The sequence below is a fragment of the Anabrus simplex genome, chromosome 5 (assembly GCF_040414725.1).
Source record: "Anabrus simplex isolate iqAnaSimp1 chromosome 5, ASM4041472v1, whole genome shotgun sequence".
NCBI lineage: Eukaryota > Metazoa > Arthropoda > Insecta > Orthoptera > Tettigoniidae > Anabrus > Anabrus simplex.
Genome location: NC_090269.1, coordinates 416588845 through 416610316, shown reverse-complemented (window position 1 = coordinate 416610316; position 21472 = coordinate 416588845). Strand labels below are relative to the sequence as shown.

The 21472-nt window shown below is 37.0% G+C and overlaps 1 protein-coding gene across 2 annotated transcripts in view; it reads left to right on the top strand.

The window, feature by feature from the left end:
- Window positions 1-21472, top strand: part of LOC136874182 (anillin) — a 138267-nt gene that overhangs the window by 81058 nt on the left and 35737 nt on the right. The window contains exons 7-9 of one of the 2 annotated variants that reach the window (XM_067147775.2): window positions 3648-3788; window positions 13346-13521; window positions 19812-19889. In XM_067147775.2, coding sequence (XP_067003876.2) covers window positions 3648-3788; window positions 13346-13521; window positions 19812-19889 — 395 coding nt within the window. Of the gene's footprint in view, window positions 1-3647; window positions 3789-13345; window positions 13522-19766; window positions 19890-21472 lie in introns of both variants that reach the window. The other variant, XM_067147774.2, reaches the window with a different exon arrangement.

Below are 21472 nucleotides of genomic sequence, written 5' to 3'. Positions count from 1 at the left end.
TACTGGCCTGTAATTTTCACCTTTATGTCTATCACCTGTTCCTTTATACACAGGGGCTGCTATACCAACTCTCAATTCATTTGGTATAGCTCCTTCAACCAAACAATCAAATAAATACTTCAGATATGGTGCTATATCTCAACCCGTTGTCTTTAGTATATCCCCTGAAACCTTATCAATTCCAGCTGCTTTTCTAGTTTTCAACTTTTGTATCTTACTGTAAATATCATTGCTGTCATAGGTAAATTTTAATACTTCTTTATTATTAGTCACCTTCTCTATCTGGACATTATCCTTGTAACCAACAATCTTTACATACTGCTGACTGAATACTTCTGGCTTTTGAAGATCCTCGCATACACACTCCCCTTGTTCATTAAAGATTCCTGGAATGTCCTTTTTGGAACCTACTTCTGCCTTAGAGAACGTATACATACTCTTCTATTTTTCACTAAAATTTGTATGGCCACCAATTATGCTTGCCATCATGTTATCCTTAGCTGACTTCTTTGCTAGATTCAATTTCCTAGTAAGTTCCTTCAATTTCTCCTTACTTCCACAGCCATTTCTAAATATTATTTCTTTCCAACCTGCACCTCCTCTTCAGTCTCATTACTTCCTTGTTATAATATAGTGGATCTTTACCATTTCTTACCACCTTTAAAGGTACAAACCTATTTTCACATTCCTCAACAATTGCTTTAAACCCATCCCAGAGTCTGTTTACATTTTTATTTACCATTTTCCACCAATCATAGTTACATTAAAAACTCCCTCATGCCTGTTTTGTCGGCCATATAGTACTGCGTATTAGTCCTAATTTTAATATATTTCTTTCACTTTTATTTTTAATTACCACAAAAACAGCTTTGTGATCACTAATACCATCTATTACTTCAGTTTCTCTATAGAGCTCATCTGGTTTTACCAGCACCACATCCAGAGTTCTTCCCTATAGTTGGTTCCATCACTTTCTGAATCAGGTGCCCTTCCCATATTAACTTACTTGCCATTTGTTGGTCATGCTTCCTGTCATTCACATTACCTTCCCAATTGACATTTGGTAAATTGAGATCCCCCACTACAAACATGTTCCTTTCCTTATTGTTTCCCACATAGCTGATTACCTTATCAAATAATTCTGAATCAGCATCTGCACTACCCTTTCCTGGTCTGTACACTCCAAAGACATTCAAGTTGGCTATTATCTTTAGAGATGAGCCTTACCCGTAGAATTTTGTGTTTGTCATCTTTAACTTTTTCGTAGTTTACAAATTCTTCTTTCACAAGAATGAATACTCCCTCTCCTACCATTCCTATCCTATATCCACGATACACCCTCCAGTTCTGTGGGAAAATTTCTGCATCCATTATATCACCTCTCAGCCATGATTCAACTCCTATTACAATATCTGGTAAGTAGATATCTATTAAATTACTTAATTCTAGTCCTTTCTTTACAATACTTCTACAGTTGAGCACTAACAATTTTATGTCATCCCTACTTGATTTCCAATTCCCTGTTCCCTTAACACTGCTCTCTAGGCCACCCTGTTTCCCTGAATGTACACCCCTATAACCCTTCTAAACAAATTTCCTAACTTATATGTACCACTGTGGTTTAAGTGAAGGCCATCTGAGTACAGATCCCTATCTCCTACCCACCTATTAGGATCTAGAGATCTCACTCAGTTTCCCACATACCCACTCCATAGACACATTTAAATCCCCAATCACCTTCCAGTCAGTATCCCTCCTACACAGTATTCCACTGATAACAATCTCCGCTTCCTTAAACTTCACCGTGCTGCATTTACCAGATCCCACACATCCCCAACTATGTTGGTACTTATACCTGCTTGTCTTATATTGTTAGTACCAATGTGAAACACTACCACCTTCTCCTTTCTCTCCTCCCTCTCTTCTACTTTCCTCAACATCTGCCTTAACCTAATTCCTGGATAACACTCTAACCTGGTACCCTTTCCTCCACCCCCTTTCCCGACATGCCTGCAATCTCCTTCCCCTCAAAACATTAGACCACCTGTCTTCTACAATTCTCCCTTTTCCTTCCCATCTCTCTATTACCCCTACTGTATCTTGTACATTGTTTGGAGGCCTACTTTCCTTCCTGTCCTCTGAGAGAATCCTAGTTATCTCCCTCAAGCTCTCCAACTCCTCCCTCATACTCCTTAATGCCTGGCCACGCCCACAGTTCCTACACTTGCACTGCTTAGCCATTTTTTACTAAATAATGAAAAGAAAAGGAAAAATGAGATAACATTCTGTGCAAGATAAAATTGAAAGGAAAGAAATATTGTCTAGATTAGTTCACAAAGATCACACGACAGTAAGTTAATTAATATAGGCTACTACTATGCTGCAATACTACTTAATTGTACAATTTTTTATTCCTACAACACCCTAACAGGATGAAAATTGCTGTTAATTACTGGAAGCAGAGAATAATACACAAGAATTATACAATTCTTAACTGCACTAAAGTCTACCCTAATTACAACAGAATTGTAGTAAAAGAGTTACTACAGATACCACAAAAACGGTACTATACTACACAAATATTTCACAGTAATAGAATAAACACACTACTTTCTAATAAGATGCTATAATACACAATAATTTTGAACTACGTTCAGATTAAGTACAGATACTACAATACACTAAAATAATTTTAAACTATGTTCAGACGTATTCAAATTACAACAGGTTATTACCAAGCAAAAACAGAAAAGAAAATTACCATTAAAGCTCGAAATTTGCAAATCTACTAAGTTATAGAATAGGCACTCTAATTTCTAACAAGTCAATCAAACATCAATCGTTCAAACATATTTCCTACTCTCCATGTATGTATGTATGTATGTATGTTCCGTTCTAAGCCTGAAGGCTGGGTGGATCCTCAACAGCTTCACCATAAGCTGTCATAGATGGCCTATGCATCACTAAAGTGGTGTACAAGGGATACAACTAGTTAGGTAGTTTCTCATTGCTTTCCTCACTGAGCCAGAAGTTGGTATTGCGTATCAGTCCGCCAAGTCCACCGAAGTGCCTGCACTGACTGACTCTATGAGCAACATTTGCACACCATTCATAGCAGGGACTGGCTGCATAAGGAATGGCATTACTAGCATCACTCATACCGCAGTCGCTTTCATATTGTCAAAGCCAAGGGTAAGACTGAGACAGATCAATGGAAGTAACAAAATTTCTCTAACCCATACCAGAAGACATAGTGCACTGTAAACACTAGGTCTTGCTAGCAAAGACATATTATATTATAATATTATTTAATAATGCTATACAAACAGGCTTATTTTATGACAATATTATTTTGTAGGTGTAGTAGCAGCTGGAGTCATATTTCTTAACCAAAGCAATGATTAAAGAATAATTTTGTGGCTACAGTTATCCTCAATGCAGATGTTTAGGTAACAATTTAGGGCAAATGCCAGCCCCTCTCTGTCTCCGAAAGCCATAAAAGTAGTTAGTGGTACATAATACCAATAACTTTATTATAATAATAGTTTTAGCATTATTTTTCTGATCAGGAATATCTCTGAGATATGATACGGGATATTAATTTCAGTTACTTTTGGACTGAAAGTTGTTTTGATGTGCTGTTCCAGGTAACAAAATTGAAGCCCTCAGGAATGAAATAGACAGAGTTAAAACCCAAGATAATGCAGAGGCAAGCAGTCGCGAAGAAGGATCATTAACCGTGACTGAAATTACTCTTCTTTTACAAGATGAGCATGCTCAAATAAAGGGTGAGTAGATGAGAAACTGTACTTTGTTATGTGAAGTATATAACAGAAAGGAACAAATCGTGTATAGAAATTATAGCTATTGTACCAGGTTGGCCATGTAAGTGGTTCAAGTAAATAGAGAAGAGTAATCTGATTCACAGCTTAAGTGAAAGCATGGTTGAATGTTAACGTTAATAGTAATGCTGTTGTATGAAATGCTCAATGAAATTTAAAGTTTTTGTGTGTGTTATAGTGAAAACAGTTTTGTTTTCAGTTTTGACTTAGTTAATACAGGGACACTAAAATTTGAACATACAAAGGTTACCCCTTCCAGAAAATTCTACATTTTGTTTACTTTTTAAACAACAAAATGCAAAATAACTGATGAGGGGAGCCCGCCAAGTGCAACAACCAGATTTCCCAGAAACTTCTCTCAGTGAAACAGGGACCAAAATAAGCGAACACCTTTCGGCTTATCCGCAGACACTTGACAGTTTCCGAGGAAATGACTGTCAAAGTTCCCGATGTACTTTACTGGTCTTTCAGAGAGTAAGAAGTTCAGCTGATGTGATAGCGCAGTGGCTGTCACCGCGGCTTCACACTTCCGCACCCTGTGTTCAAATCTTGACTTTTTTTGTTTCATTTATGTACTTATATCCAATGATAATCACTACACAGATGTTCCTTATCAACATCGTATCACAATAAGTGTTATGCATTTATTATACACCTATATGGTATTTTTCGGGAATACAATGTTTTGTAACTTCATTCTTGTATTAACAAATCAGGGAGATGTGGTGCATTCCCTTGGATGATACCAGTCATAGAAACATTCAGAATACAGAAACTTTGCACAGCACGAGTAGGTTTGCCACAGTTACATTTCTAGGTGGGAATGTCACTCGGGAAAGAAACGTCATTAATATTACTGAAGGTTCACGTGTTGGCAATAAGTTTGAGACAAACCACGCATAATGGATCATTTTTACAGGTGCTTGCAGCTGATAACGAATCAATGCGTGGATTTTTATTGCATCGTATCTAGTCGTAATAGCCATTTGCTGTGCAATGAGTGTAAAACAATTGATGTTTTAATGTTTGACAGACAGAACATTAATAGATGAGGAGGATAACAATATTTCAAAATATGTTGAGACATTTGTGGAGTAATTGTCAATGGGCAAAAGTAAATAAATGAATCAAAAAATATTTTTCATCAGGATTTGAAGACGGGGTGCAAAACTATGAGGTCACGAGGAAAGCCCCTGTGCCACCGCATTGGTTGAATTTGTTATGCATCAACGGGCACTTAAAGCAAGTCAACTTCGGCCGTCATTTTCTCAAACGGTAGAGTGTTTACAGATGATCTGAAACGTGTGTTTCTTTCAACCCCTCTTTCACAGAGAGTACCTAGATCCTTGCAAATAGAGTTGTTACATTCGGCAGTTTCCCCTTGTGAGTAACTGTGATTAAATTGCGATTTATTGCTGGATTGTTATCAAGGATTAAATGCCCCATGAAAACATCAGAGCTTTTTCAGAAGTGTTCTTTCTAGTCAAGGTTGGGGGGAAATTGAGGCATATTTTGTGTGATATGACTTCCAAATAAGTCTTCAGCATCCCAAATAGAAGTGTTCAGCATGCACGAATCTGCCTCTACTAAAGAGTGGATCCCAAGGAATGTTGCTGTGCAAACTGTAGTTATCTATGCGCTTTGGTTTATAAGTTATATCAAACAACTTATGCCATGATTCCCAACCCCATTCCCTTCGTTTAGAAAAAATTAAACTCTAAATATTCTTGACTGTTTGCAAAATAATTTTACAAGACACACTTAATCCTTGATAATTTAAAATATGCATTAGAAACAATTCCTTAATATCAAAAATAAGGTTTCCAGAAGGAAACCATAATTTAATTTCATCAATTGCAAATGTTAGGCCTTTTCAATTGTGAAATAAATCAAAATTGCATTACAGTTCATCTGGTTTGGCCGAAGGAGCTATACCAGATGAATGGAGAGTTGCTATAGTAGCCCCTGTGTATAAAGGAAAGGGTGATAGACATAAAGCTGAAAATTACAGGCCAGTAAGTTTGACATGCATTGTATGTAAGCTTTGGGAAGGCATTCTTTCTGATTATATTAGACATGTTTGTGAAATTAATAACTGGTTCGATAGAAGGCAATTCGGTTTTAGGAAAGGTTATTCCACTGAAGCTCAACTTGTAGGATTCCAGCAAGATATAGAAGATATCTTGGATTCTGGACGTCAAATGGACTGTATCGCGATTGACATGTCTAAAGCATTTGATAGGGTGGATCATGGGAGACTACTGGCAAAAATGAGTGCAATTGGACTAGACAAAAGTGACTGAATGGGTTGCTATATTTCTAGAAAATAGATCTCAGAGAGTTAGAGTAGGTGAAGCTTTGTCTGACCCTGTAATAGTTGAGAGGGGAGTTCCTCAGGGCAGTGTTATCGGACCTTTATATTTTCTTATATATATAAATGATATGAGTAAAGGAGTGGAATCGGAGGTAAGGCTTTTTGCGGATGATGTTATTCTCTATAGAGTGATAAATAAGTTACAAGATTGTGTGCAACTGCAACGTAACCTCGAAAATATTGTGAGATGGACAGCAGGCAATGGTATGTTGATAAACGGGGCTAAAAGTCAGGTTGTGAGTTTCACAAATAGGAAAAGTCCTCTCAGTTTTAATTACTGCGTTGATGGGGTGAAAGTTCCTTTTGGGGATCATTGTAAGTATCTAGGTGTTAATATAAGGAAAGCTCTTCACTGGGGTAATCACATAAATGGGATTGTAAATAAAGGGTACCGATCTCTGCACATGGTTATGAGGGTGTTTAGGGGTTGTAGTAAGGATGTAAAGGAGAGTGCATATAAGTCTCTGGTAAGACTCCAACTAGAGTATGGTTCCAGTGTATGGGACCCTCACCAGGATTACCTGATTCAAGAACTGGAAAAAATCCAAAGAAAAGCAGCTCGATTTGTTCTGGGTGATTTCCGACAAAAGAGTAGCGTTACAAAAATGTTGCAATGTTTGGGTTGGGAAGAATTGAGAGAAAGAAGAGCTGCTTGACTAAGTGGTATGTTAGGCAAAGATATCAAGGATAATTTAATAAAAAACCACCTATTCAATACTTTCCACGTTTAATGTGGTTATTATCTACATGATTTTATGTAGACTTATTTGGTCAGGTACATGTTTCACCCATTATTTTGGGCATTTTCAGCCTGTAAACAACCTTTAGGTCAAGGTTTGGGACCTTATTTAACCAATATAAACATACCAATATATACACTATATACAATATATAAATTATATACAATATATACAAACATTAATGAACTGTTAAGATGGGTAACATAAGTTAATACAGTTAAGTTTTTTGGTCCTAATCTATCTAATATGAAAAATGTCCAAACCTAAAATGGATCTTTTTTTCGGTAAAGAGGATTACAAATCGGGGTTTATGTGACCCCTACATCATATTAAGTTCTTGACGTACCGTGTCTGGTGACAGGATGTGTCGTAAACAATAAGTGGAGATTTGAACTGATTGTTGCTTGTAGGTTGGTCAAGATTGAAAATATAAATTTAAATTAAATGTGTTTTAACTTGGCAGTTCTATGAAACAGCTTAATATTGTACTCTTGTCAATTCCTTGACGTTACATGAGACCCAAAGTCAAGACGCTAACAGTATCGCTAATGTGTGACACCTCTTTCCGAAATGCTGTTACGAGGTCCTCTTTGTTAGCAAACCGTTGTCGACGTAATGGCTTCTTGACATTGGCGAGCATTTCTGCCGCAGAGAACTGCTATTTAAATATACGATCGTTGCTCCTACTTGTTGACTTCCATTTTGTGATGCTCTAGCTCACACACTGAACTTTGGGGCATGCTTAGATCCACACTGTTGTTTACATACACCATCTAGGGCAGGGATGGCGAACCTATGCCACGCGTGTCACTAGGTGACACGTGAACACTATTTCGGTGGCACGCCACATGAATATATTAAAGTTTTTATATACGTCTTGTGCTACAGACTATAGGTACATATCTCATGGATCGTATAATCATAGTGTTTCACGTGTAAGAAATAAATATCGAAAACCTGGTCGTCAGTCAGTCAGTGAGTGAAGTTTGACTTGTGTGTGGTAGCCAGTAACTCGTAATTATTCGTTGTGTGTTACTGTTTATTGAATGTCATTTGTATACGTCCTCACAAACATGTTTTCGGTGCTGGAAAAAAGAAGTATGTGGACGTATAACAAAATTCAAAATAATTTCCAAGAGATTTTCCCATTTTCGAGATTTGGAGAAAACAATGCTCTTTATTACAAAACCTCACATTCCACAAATGAGTGGCATTAAGGTCAATTTTTACTGACCAATTAGGAATGGAGTTGATTGAATGTGAAGAAAGCAGTGCATGGGTAAACAAATTCGTACAACTTGGTGAAGCATGGGTGAAAATAGACTGTGCTGTTGATGGTGGATACTCTCTCCAGAAGCCAGATAGCTTAATACGTGAATAATCGGACAGCCTCCCACAAAAGTTTTCGGTGATGAAGAAACTTGCTACAGCATTACTTACTTTTTTGGGTCATCATATGCCTACGAACAGCTATTTTCCACAATGACCGTTGTGAAGTCAACAGTTGGGAACCATCTTGGTTCAGACCTAAATGCTTCCTGTGTGTTATAGAATACAAGAAGTTATGAACCTAATATAAATTATATGGGTACTAAATGTGAGAAAAATATTTCACTTAGAGTCCATTAGCAATATTAGTATTTTTAATTGTTACATCTAATAATATTTAATGACGAAGTGTTTTGCAATGGGAGCGTATTATATATATTTTCACAAGTAATGTTAGGTATTCTCCAAACTTACATACTTAAAAATGTTTTTTGATGTATTTGCAAATTACAACCACGAAACAAGCAATCAAATGTATTTACAAGATACATATTAAATAATTAATTAAATAAATCACTAAATGAATAAATAACACATTATGAAACATAATTGGGAATTAAGAAAGGAAGTCGTTGGGTGTGTGTGTGTGTGTGTGTGTGTGTGTGTGTGTGTGTGTGTGTGTGTGTGTGTGTGTGTGTGTGTGTGTGTGTGTGTGTGTAGCTATTCCTTAAAAGAAAATGACAAGTGGCACAGTAAGCAGTTGAGAATAATAAACCAGACTTAAAATGGCACACTAGCTGGAAAAGGTTCGCCATCCCTGATCTAGTACAAGTACATACTGTCCCCATTTTTCCCGAGCTAAGCCCAGCCAGCGAGCGAGAGATCCCGAGGTGGACCGTTCGATCGTTGGCTATCACTTTCTAGAGGCATTTAAGGGAAGTTAAGGGTTGATGACCAAGCAGGATAAAAAGAAATGTTAAAACAACACTCTGACGTTTATTCACATAAGCAAATAATAAATGAAAATATTCTTGATATTCTTTTTTTTTTACATTGAACTTCCATAATATTTTATTTCTTCCTCAATTTTGAGTGTCACGTGTTCTTAATCTCCAGCCTTACTGTGCTGTAATGAAAACCAAAGAAAAATTAGGCCTCTTGCCTTTCCAAATCAAAATATTTGATTGAAAAAATTTAAAAAATTAACATAGGGGTTCATAAAATAATTAAACAACTGTCTTGCTAACGAGGGTTTTACAATAAATGTGTTCAAAGCTTTACCAATTCAGAGTAGTCTCATCACGTGGTTTTAAGATGAACTCAACTAAATTCATCATTTACAGTATTTAATATTAGTCAATGACATGAACATGAACTTCAGTAGAAAATGAAAATTGATTTCAAAATTCTCAAAATTAATTATTATTATTATTATTATTATTATTATTATTATTATTATTATTATTATTATTATTATTATTATTATTATTATTATTATTATTAATCTCTCATCATTTAATTAACCTATGCTTCACTGTCACACGATCATGTTCTCATTAATTTTCCACTGCATCATTTACCTAACAATCGTCATTAACATTCCAGAATAATTATTTTCCAATTAATTATTATGACTTATTTTCACCATAACTCAAAGTAATTATGCAGCTAACGAACTTCTACTTCTGATCTTTGTATTGCATTTCCATTCAAATTAATCTTAAAATTTTTCAAAGTTCAACTATAAATGTGTCAGAAATTTATGTTATCCACGTGTGAGCAAGTTAAATACATTTTATTTACAAATCGAGTGCCTTCGTAAGATAACGAGATGATCTTTCCTTTTAAATCTCGCTAATGAAAAAAAAAACCTTTTCTAGTCTTCCTTGACTTAAGTTGATCAAATTTTCCCTTAAGGGCATGAAAATTACTTCTTAAGGCAGCACACAACGATGAATGTAATCTGCGTCGCAGCAAGTGCAAGACCAGATCAAATTAAATTGGACCAACATAATACAAGAGAAATATACGTATTTACATATACACACACATTCACACTAGGAAACACGTATTTTATGTACATTATTTATATCGAATCCTGTTTTGGCAAGTTTATTCATGATTTTTACGAGTGGTCAGGTTACGTAATATCTAGCAGAAATAATCTGTGTACTGAAATTATTCTTCATTAATGGTGATTAGTGATCGAAGTCATGGGTATCACTTGGTAGAAACACATTTCACATATCGATGCGAGTTCATCTAACTCTTGAAATTATAATGGAAGATTCTAGTAAAATCCATAAGCACTACCATCGCTTGGGCTACAGGTTGAAACTATCGCGAGCGTGAGCCTTAATCGTATTATTTTTATTCCCTACCTGTGAAATACACTCGCAACACGTACTCCAATAATTATAATCTGTCTTGCGCTCCCAATACACAAGAATAAGTCAAATATCATTAAATCATCAATCGCTCAATTATACAACAAATATCCCTCAGGATTGGTCATATTCCAGACCCTTCATGAACAGAGCACATTCAATCTCACATATAAGGACTCTACTGTAAATTTATGGCTCACGAGCGTTTAATTCTGTTTTACCCGATCTTTAGTCAATATTATTATTATTATTTAAGTGATTATTACATCCACTGATCCTCGTGGAATATCATAAAATTAGATGACTTCATCATAAATACAGCAAGTGATCTTGAAAGACACTAGGTTCAACCCTATTCACTCAAAATGTACACGTAAATTTCAGTCCAATAACTTTCAACATTACAAGGGAAGTAGATTTATCCTGTGGTCAGTGATTTTTAAATATTAAGCTCCTAAGCATGGGAAATCATTCAAAGACAACCTACATGTCTACTCTAACAGATTCAAAATTTCATTCACACGTACCTAGTCTACCACGACACCTTAAAAAGTGGAAAAATGAAATGTTTCTAACTACAAGAAACTAATAGATCTACGACTTAAAGAAGAAAGACCTCTAGTTGTACAAAAGGTGAGACAGATAAATTAAATTAAAAGGTACTCAAGTTTTAGATGGAGTTCGGTCCCCGTCGACAGTCAATTATTCCAGCATTTTCCTTCAGTCAGTCTCCTTCCAATTACCAGATACGCCTCGCATTTTACAGCTCCATGGAGGCTTTGTAGCAGGTGTCCCTCGATGAAGTTGTGTTATAGGTGGTTGTGGAATTGTCCATCTTGAAGTGTTCAGCTTCTAAGACGACTTCTGTAGAATTCCGGTGACAAGCTGTGACTGAGATGACAAGATTAAGTATTTGCACAAGCACATGTCGAACGTTAATAACTCTTCTATACAGTCACACTTAACTTAGTTCTTAATGCGTGTTTTACTCCATAGGAATTCGCTAATTATCTCGCTAAATTCTGGCAGAACGGGCGTCGACTGAACTGGAAATCATTTCTCCACGTGGTCGGATAACGTAGAGTCGCACATCCAAGCCTAGAGTTCAGAATAGCAGCACAGCGAAGAATATTCAGGGTGAGAGAGCGATACAGCGAAGGATGTTCAGAGAGAGAGAGAGAGAGAGAGAGCAATACAGCGAAGGATATTCAGAGAGAGCAATTTACTCGTAACAAGGCCTTTTTATCTTATCGGCCTGGGAGGTGTGATCTTCAACGAGAACGATAATTGGCTGATGGGTCTCATTTAATTGGCTCAGACTATTCCAGATTCAGAACATGAGTTGCGCGCGTGCGGCGGTAGTCACGTGATTTGCCTCGACCTTGGCACGGTCCGGGCCATGTATCACCCCTCTGAATGACGAATAAAAAACTCATTCTTAGCTCGCCACTACTTCCCCAATGACACATTGCAGTTCCAAGCAGACAATAAAACTTTTAATTTCCACTTGTTGAAAATATGCACAATATCGCCAATTTTAACGGGGACAATACCGTACGTTTCCAGTTGCATATCTTAGATTTTCTGTGTTGTCTCTTGTTCGTGAGAAAGAAAATAGTTGCCATGACTTAAGACTCGATCTATGTAACAATGATGATGATGATGATGATGATGATGCTTGCATTCGTTGTTCCTCGTAATGTATTCATATGCATTACATATCAGCCGTTGACTTTGCTTACTTTAAGTTTTAGTCTCCTTTATTTTTCTTCGCAGAATTACTACTACTTGGTTGAGTATCACTCGTGGGCAGCAAACCAGTACTATTTGGTTGAGTATCAGTGCTACTGATGCTTGGTTGTGGATCGTTTGTGTGCACTGGCAGATTTAATTCAGTATCTTATGGGGTGTTAATTTTCAAGTTTGATTCCTACGACTTTCCCACTATTACATGAAGCTAAGTGAAAAGCAATACACAAATATTAATTAATGAAGCAAATATTACAAGACTTTCAAACAGCGAACAAAGCACGTGTGAATTATTGTAGTGAAAAAAGAGACTGAGTCTATTTAATATGAGGTGCATTAGCAACAGAGCTGTGAGGATTTCTGTTGGAGAATGAGAACTTCTGTTTTAAAGCCCACCACAGTCATAAATCATCATCCACTGGGCAAGAAAGTGGCCGAGGGATCAAACGTTTGCCGAACTGTTTGAATGCCAATGGATGTTTTTCCCGTCTCAGCTATACTAACCACCACAGAAACACGCAATAGTGATCATATCCCTCCACATAGGGTTGACATCACGAAGGGCATCCGGCCATAAAACGTTCAATTCCATGAGCAAAATAGATGGCACCTGCAGATGTGGGATGAAAACGCAGGGAATTCACCACCCGGGTGATAGTGCGAAGTTCTGATCAATGAGGAAAATTTATATCTTATATTTGCAATACAGAGCTTTCCTAATATTCAAATTGGTGCAGTATTTACATATTGAAAACACTCCATTTCATTCGGTTCATCTGATTTTCAAAGAAATTGTAATTCTGAATGTGCAAAATCTTTCTTTTGTGGGGTACACAGTATCACAGTGTAAGGTTTGTGTCCCTAATCATAAGTGTATAATAATAATAATAATAATAATAATAATAATAATAATAATGATAAATTATTCCTATTATATTTTTATGAATGTGAATGTCTTTCTTTGAAAACTGCTTATTGTTGCAGCTGAACGAGACTCCATATGGTATGTATGCGTACTTTCTCATCATGGTACAGTGTTTGCAACTCCAGCAAGATCCAAGATTCGACACATGAAGATCACTTTCCAAGGAAACTACACTTTCTCAAATCTTTCTAGAGATTTCATGATAGATCTGAAAGTGTACAGCTACTGTCAAAAGGTAAGCCCTCTAAATCAACATTGTTCAACCTTGTTTGTACCCTCGATAGCATAATGCAGGGTGACTAACCTACAGCACACAGCATGCCACCTTTTATGTTGAGCACTTCCAATCTGCCACTCCACCTTGTCTCACCATCACAAACTTCCACTGGAGATGTTAAAGTTTCTGATTATTTGTATTTTTATGCCTAAAATTTTTACAAATGAGGGGTGAATATCGTAATGGAGTGTGACCAATTCTATACATTTTAACTTACAGTAAGTTTCATGCATAACAAAAGTGACAAAGTTTCATATTTTAATCAGCACATGGATAGAATAACGCATTAGGATCACCCAGTGTACTTTAATGTGTATTAATGTATTGTTCTAGCCCGCTTGGTGGCCATGATTGTTAAGGCACTGAAGTCTAAACAGTCTGACACCGTGATTAGTCGGTTCGAGTCCCGTTGGTCAAAAAAATTTCGTCATCAGAATGTTGGCCAACAGGGTAGGGGAGATGGTGGTATACAATTCCTAATCACTAGATTGCATGCCAAAAGCCTGGATTAAATTCCAAACCTCTCTGCAGAGCTCATGTGGAGTGAGGTTATGACTCTGCTGTTAATGGTGATTTGCCTGTCAGATGGGGACGTTAAGACTTGATCAGACCCCTTGGTGCTGGCACCGGGTTTCACCCTCTAACTTCCTGTTATCATATATCACGTCATTCATTTCAACTCATTAACTTCTATGATGAGGTTGACGTCAAGAAGGGCATTTGGTCATATAAAGCTGCAAAGACAGATTCATCTTGCCTCATACCCCGTAGAGAAACGGGACAAGGTTTGGGCAAACAACAATGTATCCTTGTTCCATTTTTGTCTTGGAACTGTGGCTGAAGATGTCCCTATGAGGACGAAACATGTTCAAATATGATAATGTTATTCTAAAAAGGAATGAGATATTTGTACTGTAAAGTTGAAGTTTTTCAATAAAGTACCATAATGCTGTTAAGGTTAACAATACAGGCTTAATACTGAAATTTATTTCTTGTAATAATTATAATTTCCTGTGGATATTTCTAGCCAAGTGCAGCTCTTGTAAGGCAGACCCTCCGATGAAGGTGGGCGGCATCTGCCATGTGTAAGTAACTGCTTGTTGTTGTGGTGGAGGATAGTGTTATGTGTGGTGTATGAGTTACAGGGATGTTGGGGACAGCACAAACACCCAGCCCCCGGGCCATTGGAATTAACCAATGAAGGTTAAAATCCCCGACCCGGCCGGGAATCGAACCTGGGACCCTCTGAACCGAAGGCCAATACGCTGACCATTCAGCCAACGAGTCGGACATTTCTTGTAATGACCACTACATACTTAATGAAATGTGTGAGAGACCAATTGTGCAGAAAGGGATCCGAAGTCGGCAGTGGAAATTTTACAGCAGAGCTGAACAAATGTCTGTGGTGTAAAACTTGCATTTCAATTTTTTTACTTCTTGTGCTAACTATGGGTCTCGTTAACAAACTAAGTTACGCAGCAGTTCAAGTCTTCGCCACTTGCTGTACAATTGGTAAGAAAATTAGTGAAAGCTGTAATTCTGTTTTTCTCAAAATTTTTCTTAACATCTTGCGAAGTATTGCACTTAGAAGTATGAACTCTTCTAAAATGCTCAATACCTTATATTTTAGAACTACAACTTCAAAAATTTAAATCTTACCTTAGGTCTCTTTTCTCAAAATGGGTCACATATTTGCTTGATAAACATAATTAAAGAAGTAATATATTAAAATATCTACAAATTAAATAATTGCTTCCTCTGTGATAGCACTAACATGGAAGTAACCAAGGTCAGTTCTTAGCGAGGCTTTTGGATGTCTTTTGTTGTTCACTTGTTCTTCAAAGTTAGTGTTTGTTGATGTCAGAAGCAGCGAGTTTTGAAGATAGTGATAGGTGAATGTTGATAGATTGATTCTAGTTTTTCTCCATGCTCATAATAGTTTCACTTGTGTATCAAACCTACAACAGTATCACAAGGTCAAGTTCCACAGTGCTGGAAACGGACAGAGATTAGGACACTTTCAGAAGGTCATAAATTCCTTGAACTTGCAATTAATTGCAGAGTTGTTTTGAAGCTCCAGAATTTTGGTCTCTTCTTCAGAAGGGAAATTATGTCCTCTATAGATACAGAGAAGGGCTTTGAGCAAATTTTAATTCAGATATATGTAGCTTGTAATCTGGTATATCTGTAACCCCTGTTCCATTTCATTTAAGGAATGTTGGAACACCAACCCCAAGACTGTGAGTGCAAGCTGGACCTCTGCTTGAGGAATGATAGGGATTAGACTGACATTGGGAAAGGGGGAAGTTCCGAGGATGTTCTACAAGAAACAAAAGAATCAAATGGTTTTGTCTTGGGGTACGTCATCAACTTTTAATGTAGAATGCATAACACATGATTGGTATTGTCAAAATAATGCACCTAGTCATTATAAATTGGAAATTTTATTGTTGAGATTTTGTTTAACACATTCGCTCCCATATCTGATCTTCATCAGATTTGAATTTGCACCTTTCTTTTCTTACATTCAAATGTATGTAAGATGACGCAGTACCGTATTTACGCGAATAATCCCTGCACCATAACTTTAGTAAGGCTGATTTTGAAAAAAAAAAAAAAAATGCCAACATTGACCCAAATAAAACCCGCACCCCAATTTTGTGCCTCAATTAAAAAAAAAAATATGCGGGTATTATTCGAGTAAATACGGTATATTAGTTTGCCTGTAGTTAGCAGGCAGATAAACTTTTTTTTTTACAGCTTGTAATAATTTCCCACATTGTGAGATGTGTGATCTAAATAAACATGTGCTAGTCCTGAGGTCACTGAAGTGCGCAGTAATTGCCTTGTGTTTTTCAATAAATTAATGTAAATAAAAATAAAATCCAGTTTATATTTGGTATAATATTGTAAATCCTAAAAAATCTGAAAATTTGTACATACCTTCACAAGATGATCTAGTAAGAATATTGACACGACTTCATTTTATCACTCAGCACCAGTTAAAATTTTTGTCCCATTAGTGGCGTATGTGCTCTGGGTTGGTCACCCCTGCTGTAATAATCCACACTGTTACCCACTGGATTCCCACTCTCTCCTTCTGTCTGTCTTACGTTTCTGGTTTTTTAATGTGTGTGTAAACCCTGTATCTTTTGTTCCTTTGATTTTCCTGAGATTATCTGCTTATACTCATTTCTTAATTTCATTACATTATATTTTATTAATTCCAATGGGCTGAAGGCTTATATACAGGAATTGTACAATAAAATTTGTTAAGCATCTACAATTTGTATAATACATATTCATTGGGTGCAAATAAGTTAATTTTGTTATAATAATCTTTCAACTAAAAAATTTCAATATTTCCTTTATATTATAATCATAGAAACTCTTCTCACAAAATTTGTGTACTTAGGTACCGATTCATTAGCACTTCCTTTAATTTAGTTTTGAAAGCTGACAGATTGGAAATTAATTATAAATCTCTTGGATGATGATTATATGATTGAATGGCTGAGAACTTAAAATTACATTTGCCATATTTATATCAGCGTATGTTCATAAACATCTCAAAAACAGACACCATGGTGTTCAGGAAAGGAGGGAGAGTACCCGCCTCAGCAGAGACCTTCATTCGGGATAAAAAATTAAAGATAGTATCAGACTTCAAATATTTAGGCATCACCCTGCAATCGAGTGCATATTGTTTCACAAAACATGTCACAGAAAAGGCAACCCAAGCAATGATGGCAATGCATGAAATAAAAGACATTAGATCACTTAGTCTGGAGACAGCAATGTTACTATTCAGAGTAAAAATTCTTCCAATAATGACTTATGGCATTGAAATTATCTGGACACATTTAACAACGAGGAACTTATCAACCTTGGAAAAGGTGAAAGCGAACTATATAAAGAAGGTGATAGGTGTATCAAAAACGACACGATCTAGACTTGTATATCTCCTCGCAAGGGAATAATTTCTCATAGAAGATCTCAGGACAAGTATGCCACTACCGAACACCGGAGCATCAAAGAAACTGCTAGCAAATCTGACGGAGAAGAGAGAAGTAGTCCAACCAGACTTCTATGGCACAGGGGCAATGATAGATCGCTCGTGGACAAAAGCTAATTTTGAATTAAGACATGTCATTACAAGATTAGCAGTTCACGGTTTTCATCACCTACTCTGCAAATCAAAACACTTCCATGACCCAAGTATAGACTGTGAGTGCAAACTATGTGGAAAAACGTGTGAACAGTACCACATTGAATTCTGTACAAGAAGAACAATGTCTATAAGTGATTATGCAAATATGTAACCCATCAATGTAACCTATATTCTCTGTTATGGCTATTTGGCTGCATTAAATATATTAAGATTAAAATACCCACGGTATCCTCTGCCTGTCATAGGAGGCGACCAAGGAATGAACGAATTAGAATCATAGTACTACTTGTAATTTAGTACCATCACACGGGGAACACCATGGGTCTCCTTTACTTGCGAGCAGTACCACTATGTTAGGTACCGGTACACAATAGGTTTGTGATTAGTAGCAACAGAGTGAATCAGGGTGGGATTTACAGTACCCGTGATTACTACCAGTACATGCGGAACACCACGGGCTGACGTTGCCTGTAATTAGTACCATTGTGAGAAACACCACGGGTCTGGGCGTTGCCTCTGTTTAGTACAACTATATGAGTGACACCATGGGTCTGTGTTGCCTATGATTAGTACTCACTATGTGAGGAACACCATGGAATAGTAAGAGTCCCTGTGATTAGTACAGCTATGTGAGGAACACCATAGGTTTGAGTTGCCTGTAAATGGTGCCACAATGTGAGACACCATAGGTCTGCGTTACATGTGTGTATTATATTACCTGTGAGTAATACCATAATGTGTGGAATACTGCGAGTCTGCACTACTTTTCTACTTTACTAGCGATAAGTACTATTATGAGGGGCTGATGTCCTGGATGTTGGATCCCGTTAGACAACAAGCATCATCGATTCAGGATTGTGCTTGAGAAGCAGTCCCTTGGTCAGTAATACTATTGTTATACAATAGTTTCTGGGAATGTGGGGCATTGCAGGTCTGATTCACTGATTGTTTTAAATTCATATTCACCCATTCGTTCTTAGTCATGTTTTGAATTGTGAGTGGATAATTTTGGACTTTTAAATTGTAATTTTGTTTAGTCTTATTTCATACCATTAGGGGCTGATGACCTAGATGTTAGATCCCTTTAAACAACAAGAATCATCATCATCAGTGTAATGAGGTTAATAGTGGCTCCCATTGATGCCACTCGGCTGACTGGCATTTCAGCTTTGGTTAGGAAGATCTGGCTCCGGTCTCTTAAATGGTAATGCAGTTCTTGGTGCCACTCTTTCATTGAAACCTTGCACTTTCAATTTTTATCCAGCTCCTATACTGTTGCTTCAAAGACATTGTGACTGTATTCTGTAATCATTCTCTCACAACTGCTCTGTTCCAGTTATCACTGCAAATGTGCATGGAGTGGGAAGGGAGTGTCCATTTGCTTTAGACGGAGGGTAGACATTTAACTTACCTGTGGTATAAAAAACATTGCCTGCCTCTGTTTCTTGATGGTGCTTCAGCATTGTTGCCACTATTAAAAAAATGTGTGTGTTTCTAACTCAGTACCCCTATAAATAACTCAGTTAAAGAGTTGACCAAAAAACATCTTTAAGTAGTGTGAAATTACAAATTCACTCATTTCAGTTTGAATTGAAAATGTATGTATGAAATATTTCTAGTTTTAGAAGTGAGACTTCCATGGTGTGTAAAGTTGTTTAGTTCTTCTGGGTTGAACCATGTTGTTTTCTGTGTATTCCGTACAGTTTGCGGACATTTAGAATACATTGCAGTATTCTTTGTCAAGGTGACTGACGTCAGCCAGAGAGGGTAGGATAAGGCGAAGGTCAGTAACCACTCTTTTAGTGATTGCTGCCTGTGAGACTGATAACCTCGGATTGAGTAGGGGTATTTCAGTCCCCTTGACAAAGAATACTGCAATGTATTTGAAACATCAGCAAACTGTACGGAATGTAAAGAAAAAAACACGGTTCACCCCGGAAGAAGAACTAAGAGTGTCTAGCTTGTTAACATCATTAGAAATTCATGTATTAATGTTCTCAAAATACTTGCCTTTTTTTTTCTCACATTGTAGCCACATAGGTGGGGTTCTTCACTGAGAAGATTAACTTATTTTCAGAGAGCTGATTTCAGTTTAGAGGGAACTACTCAGATTGGTCTACCTAACCTGAAGAATACTTTCTGGAACTTAAAAAATGTAAGTATTATAACATTTTCAAGTGATTATTTATAATTAATCCTAGACCACATGCTACTCCGTATTATGTTACTATGCATGCGGTGGTGTTTGGACAGCACAACGTAGTTTGCCAACTTTCTTGAACATCGTGTGCATTTTATAATTTTTAGATTAAGAAAATATATTTAAATGATTGAAAGATGTAATGTTTATTCTAAAAAGGCAAAAATACATAAAATTTATGAAATTGAACCTGTTTTAGAGAACATGCAAACACAAGTCAAGAAATTCAAACATGGGACTGCTCTACATAGTTATGAAATCAAATAGCAGGTTACTGTTCCCAATGAAATGAAGCAAATTTAGTTTTCAATCTTCAGCTTCTTGACTTCACTTTTCACAGGTAACCTTATGCTGATTATGATTGCGGCACACATTTCGACGACATAGGTGACAGGTAACACCAGTCTTCGTATTTTTGTGCGTTCCTTCTTTCTTTCATTTTGGCCAACTGTGGACCATGTTGATTTGATTTCAGCTGCTTCTGGGCTTTGATCTGCGCCCAGTAATCCTTCATTCTTTCACTCTACAACCTTCTTCTCTCCGCCGTCCATGGTGTTTGGGTCTGCAAACTAACATTTCCTTGGAAACTCTTTGTGTTCATTATTTCCAACATGCAAGTTTCCACGTTGCTTATTTCCGATCTTTGTATTCCCATTTCTAAGGTTAAGTTATAAGGAGATTCCCACCTTCGAATACTTGTCAATTTCTTATAGCTAGTTTATTGTTTACATGACATAATCAAGCTTAATCTCTAGGTGTACACTAAATAGAACATGTTTCGTTCCGATTATGGAACATCTTCAGCTTCTGTCAGCTCCTTCTTCACTTCCTGATGCCAGCGTACCACAGTTTTCCTGGTCTCTAAAAACCTTACTATCTGGTTGGTCAGTCTTCCTGGGTCCATTCTATAGATGTGTCCAAAGAACATGGCTCTCCTCTTCCAGATAGTGTCAGATCTTTTCTATCATGTGGTACAGTTCTTGGTTTGCTTTCTTTCTGTATTATCCATCCTCTGTTCTTTGAGCTCCCAGTATCTTCCTTGGAATTTTTCGCTCCACCAGTTCTAACTTCTTGACCAATCCTACCTTTTATCAGGTTCAAACATTCAGCTGCATAAAAGGCTTCTGGATGGATCACTGTCTGGTAATGTCTGAGTTTTGCATTGATGGAGATCTTCTTGTTATAGGTGTTCACACTTAGCTTGTATGCCAAGTTCATTTTGTCAATTCTTGATACCAGTGCCTCTTTCTCTGACAGGTTATCTATCCACTCTCCCAGATATTTAAATTGCTCTACTTTCCGAATCCTCCCTCCCTCCACTGTCGTTCCTCTGGTTGCTTTTCGATGTTGGTCATGTACTGTGTCTTCTGGAAGGAGATCCATAAGCCTGCCTTACTTGCTTGTTCCTGAAGCTGGGCAATCTGGTTCTGTGCCTCCTCTATTGACTCTGACAGAATCACAATGTCATCCGCAAAGGCTAGGCAGTCGACTACAGTCCCTCTATTCTTATATCCCATTCGTACACCACCTATTCCTTG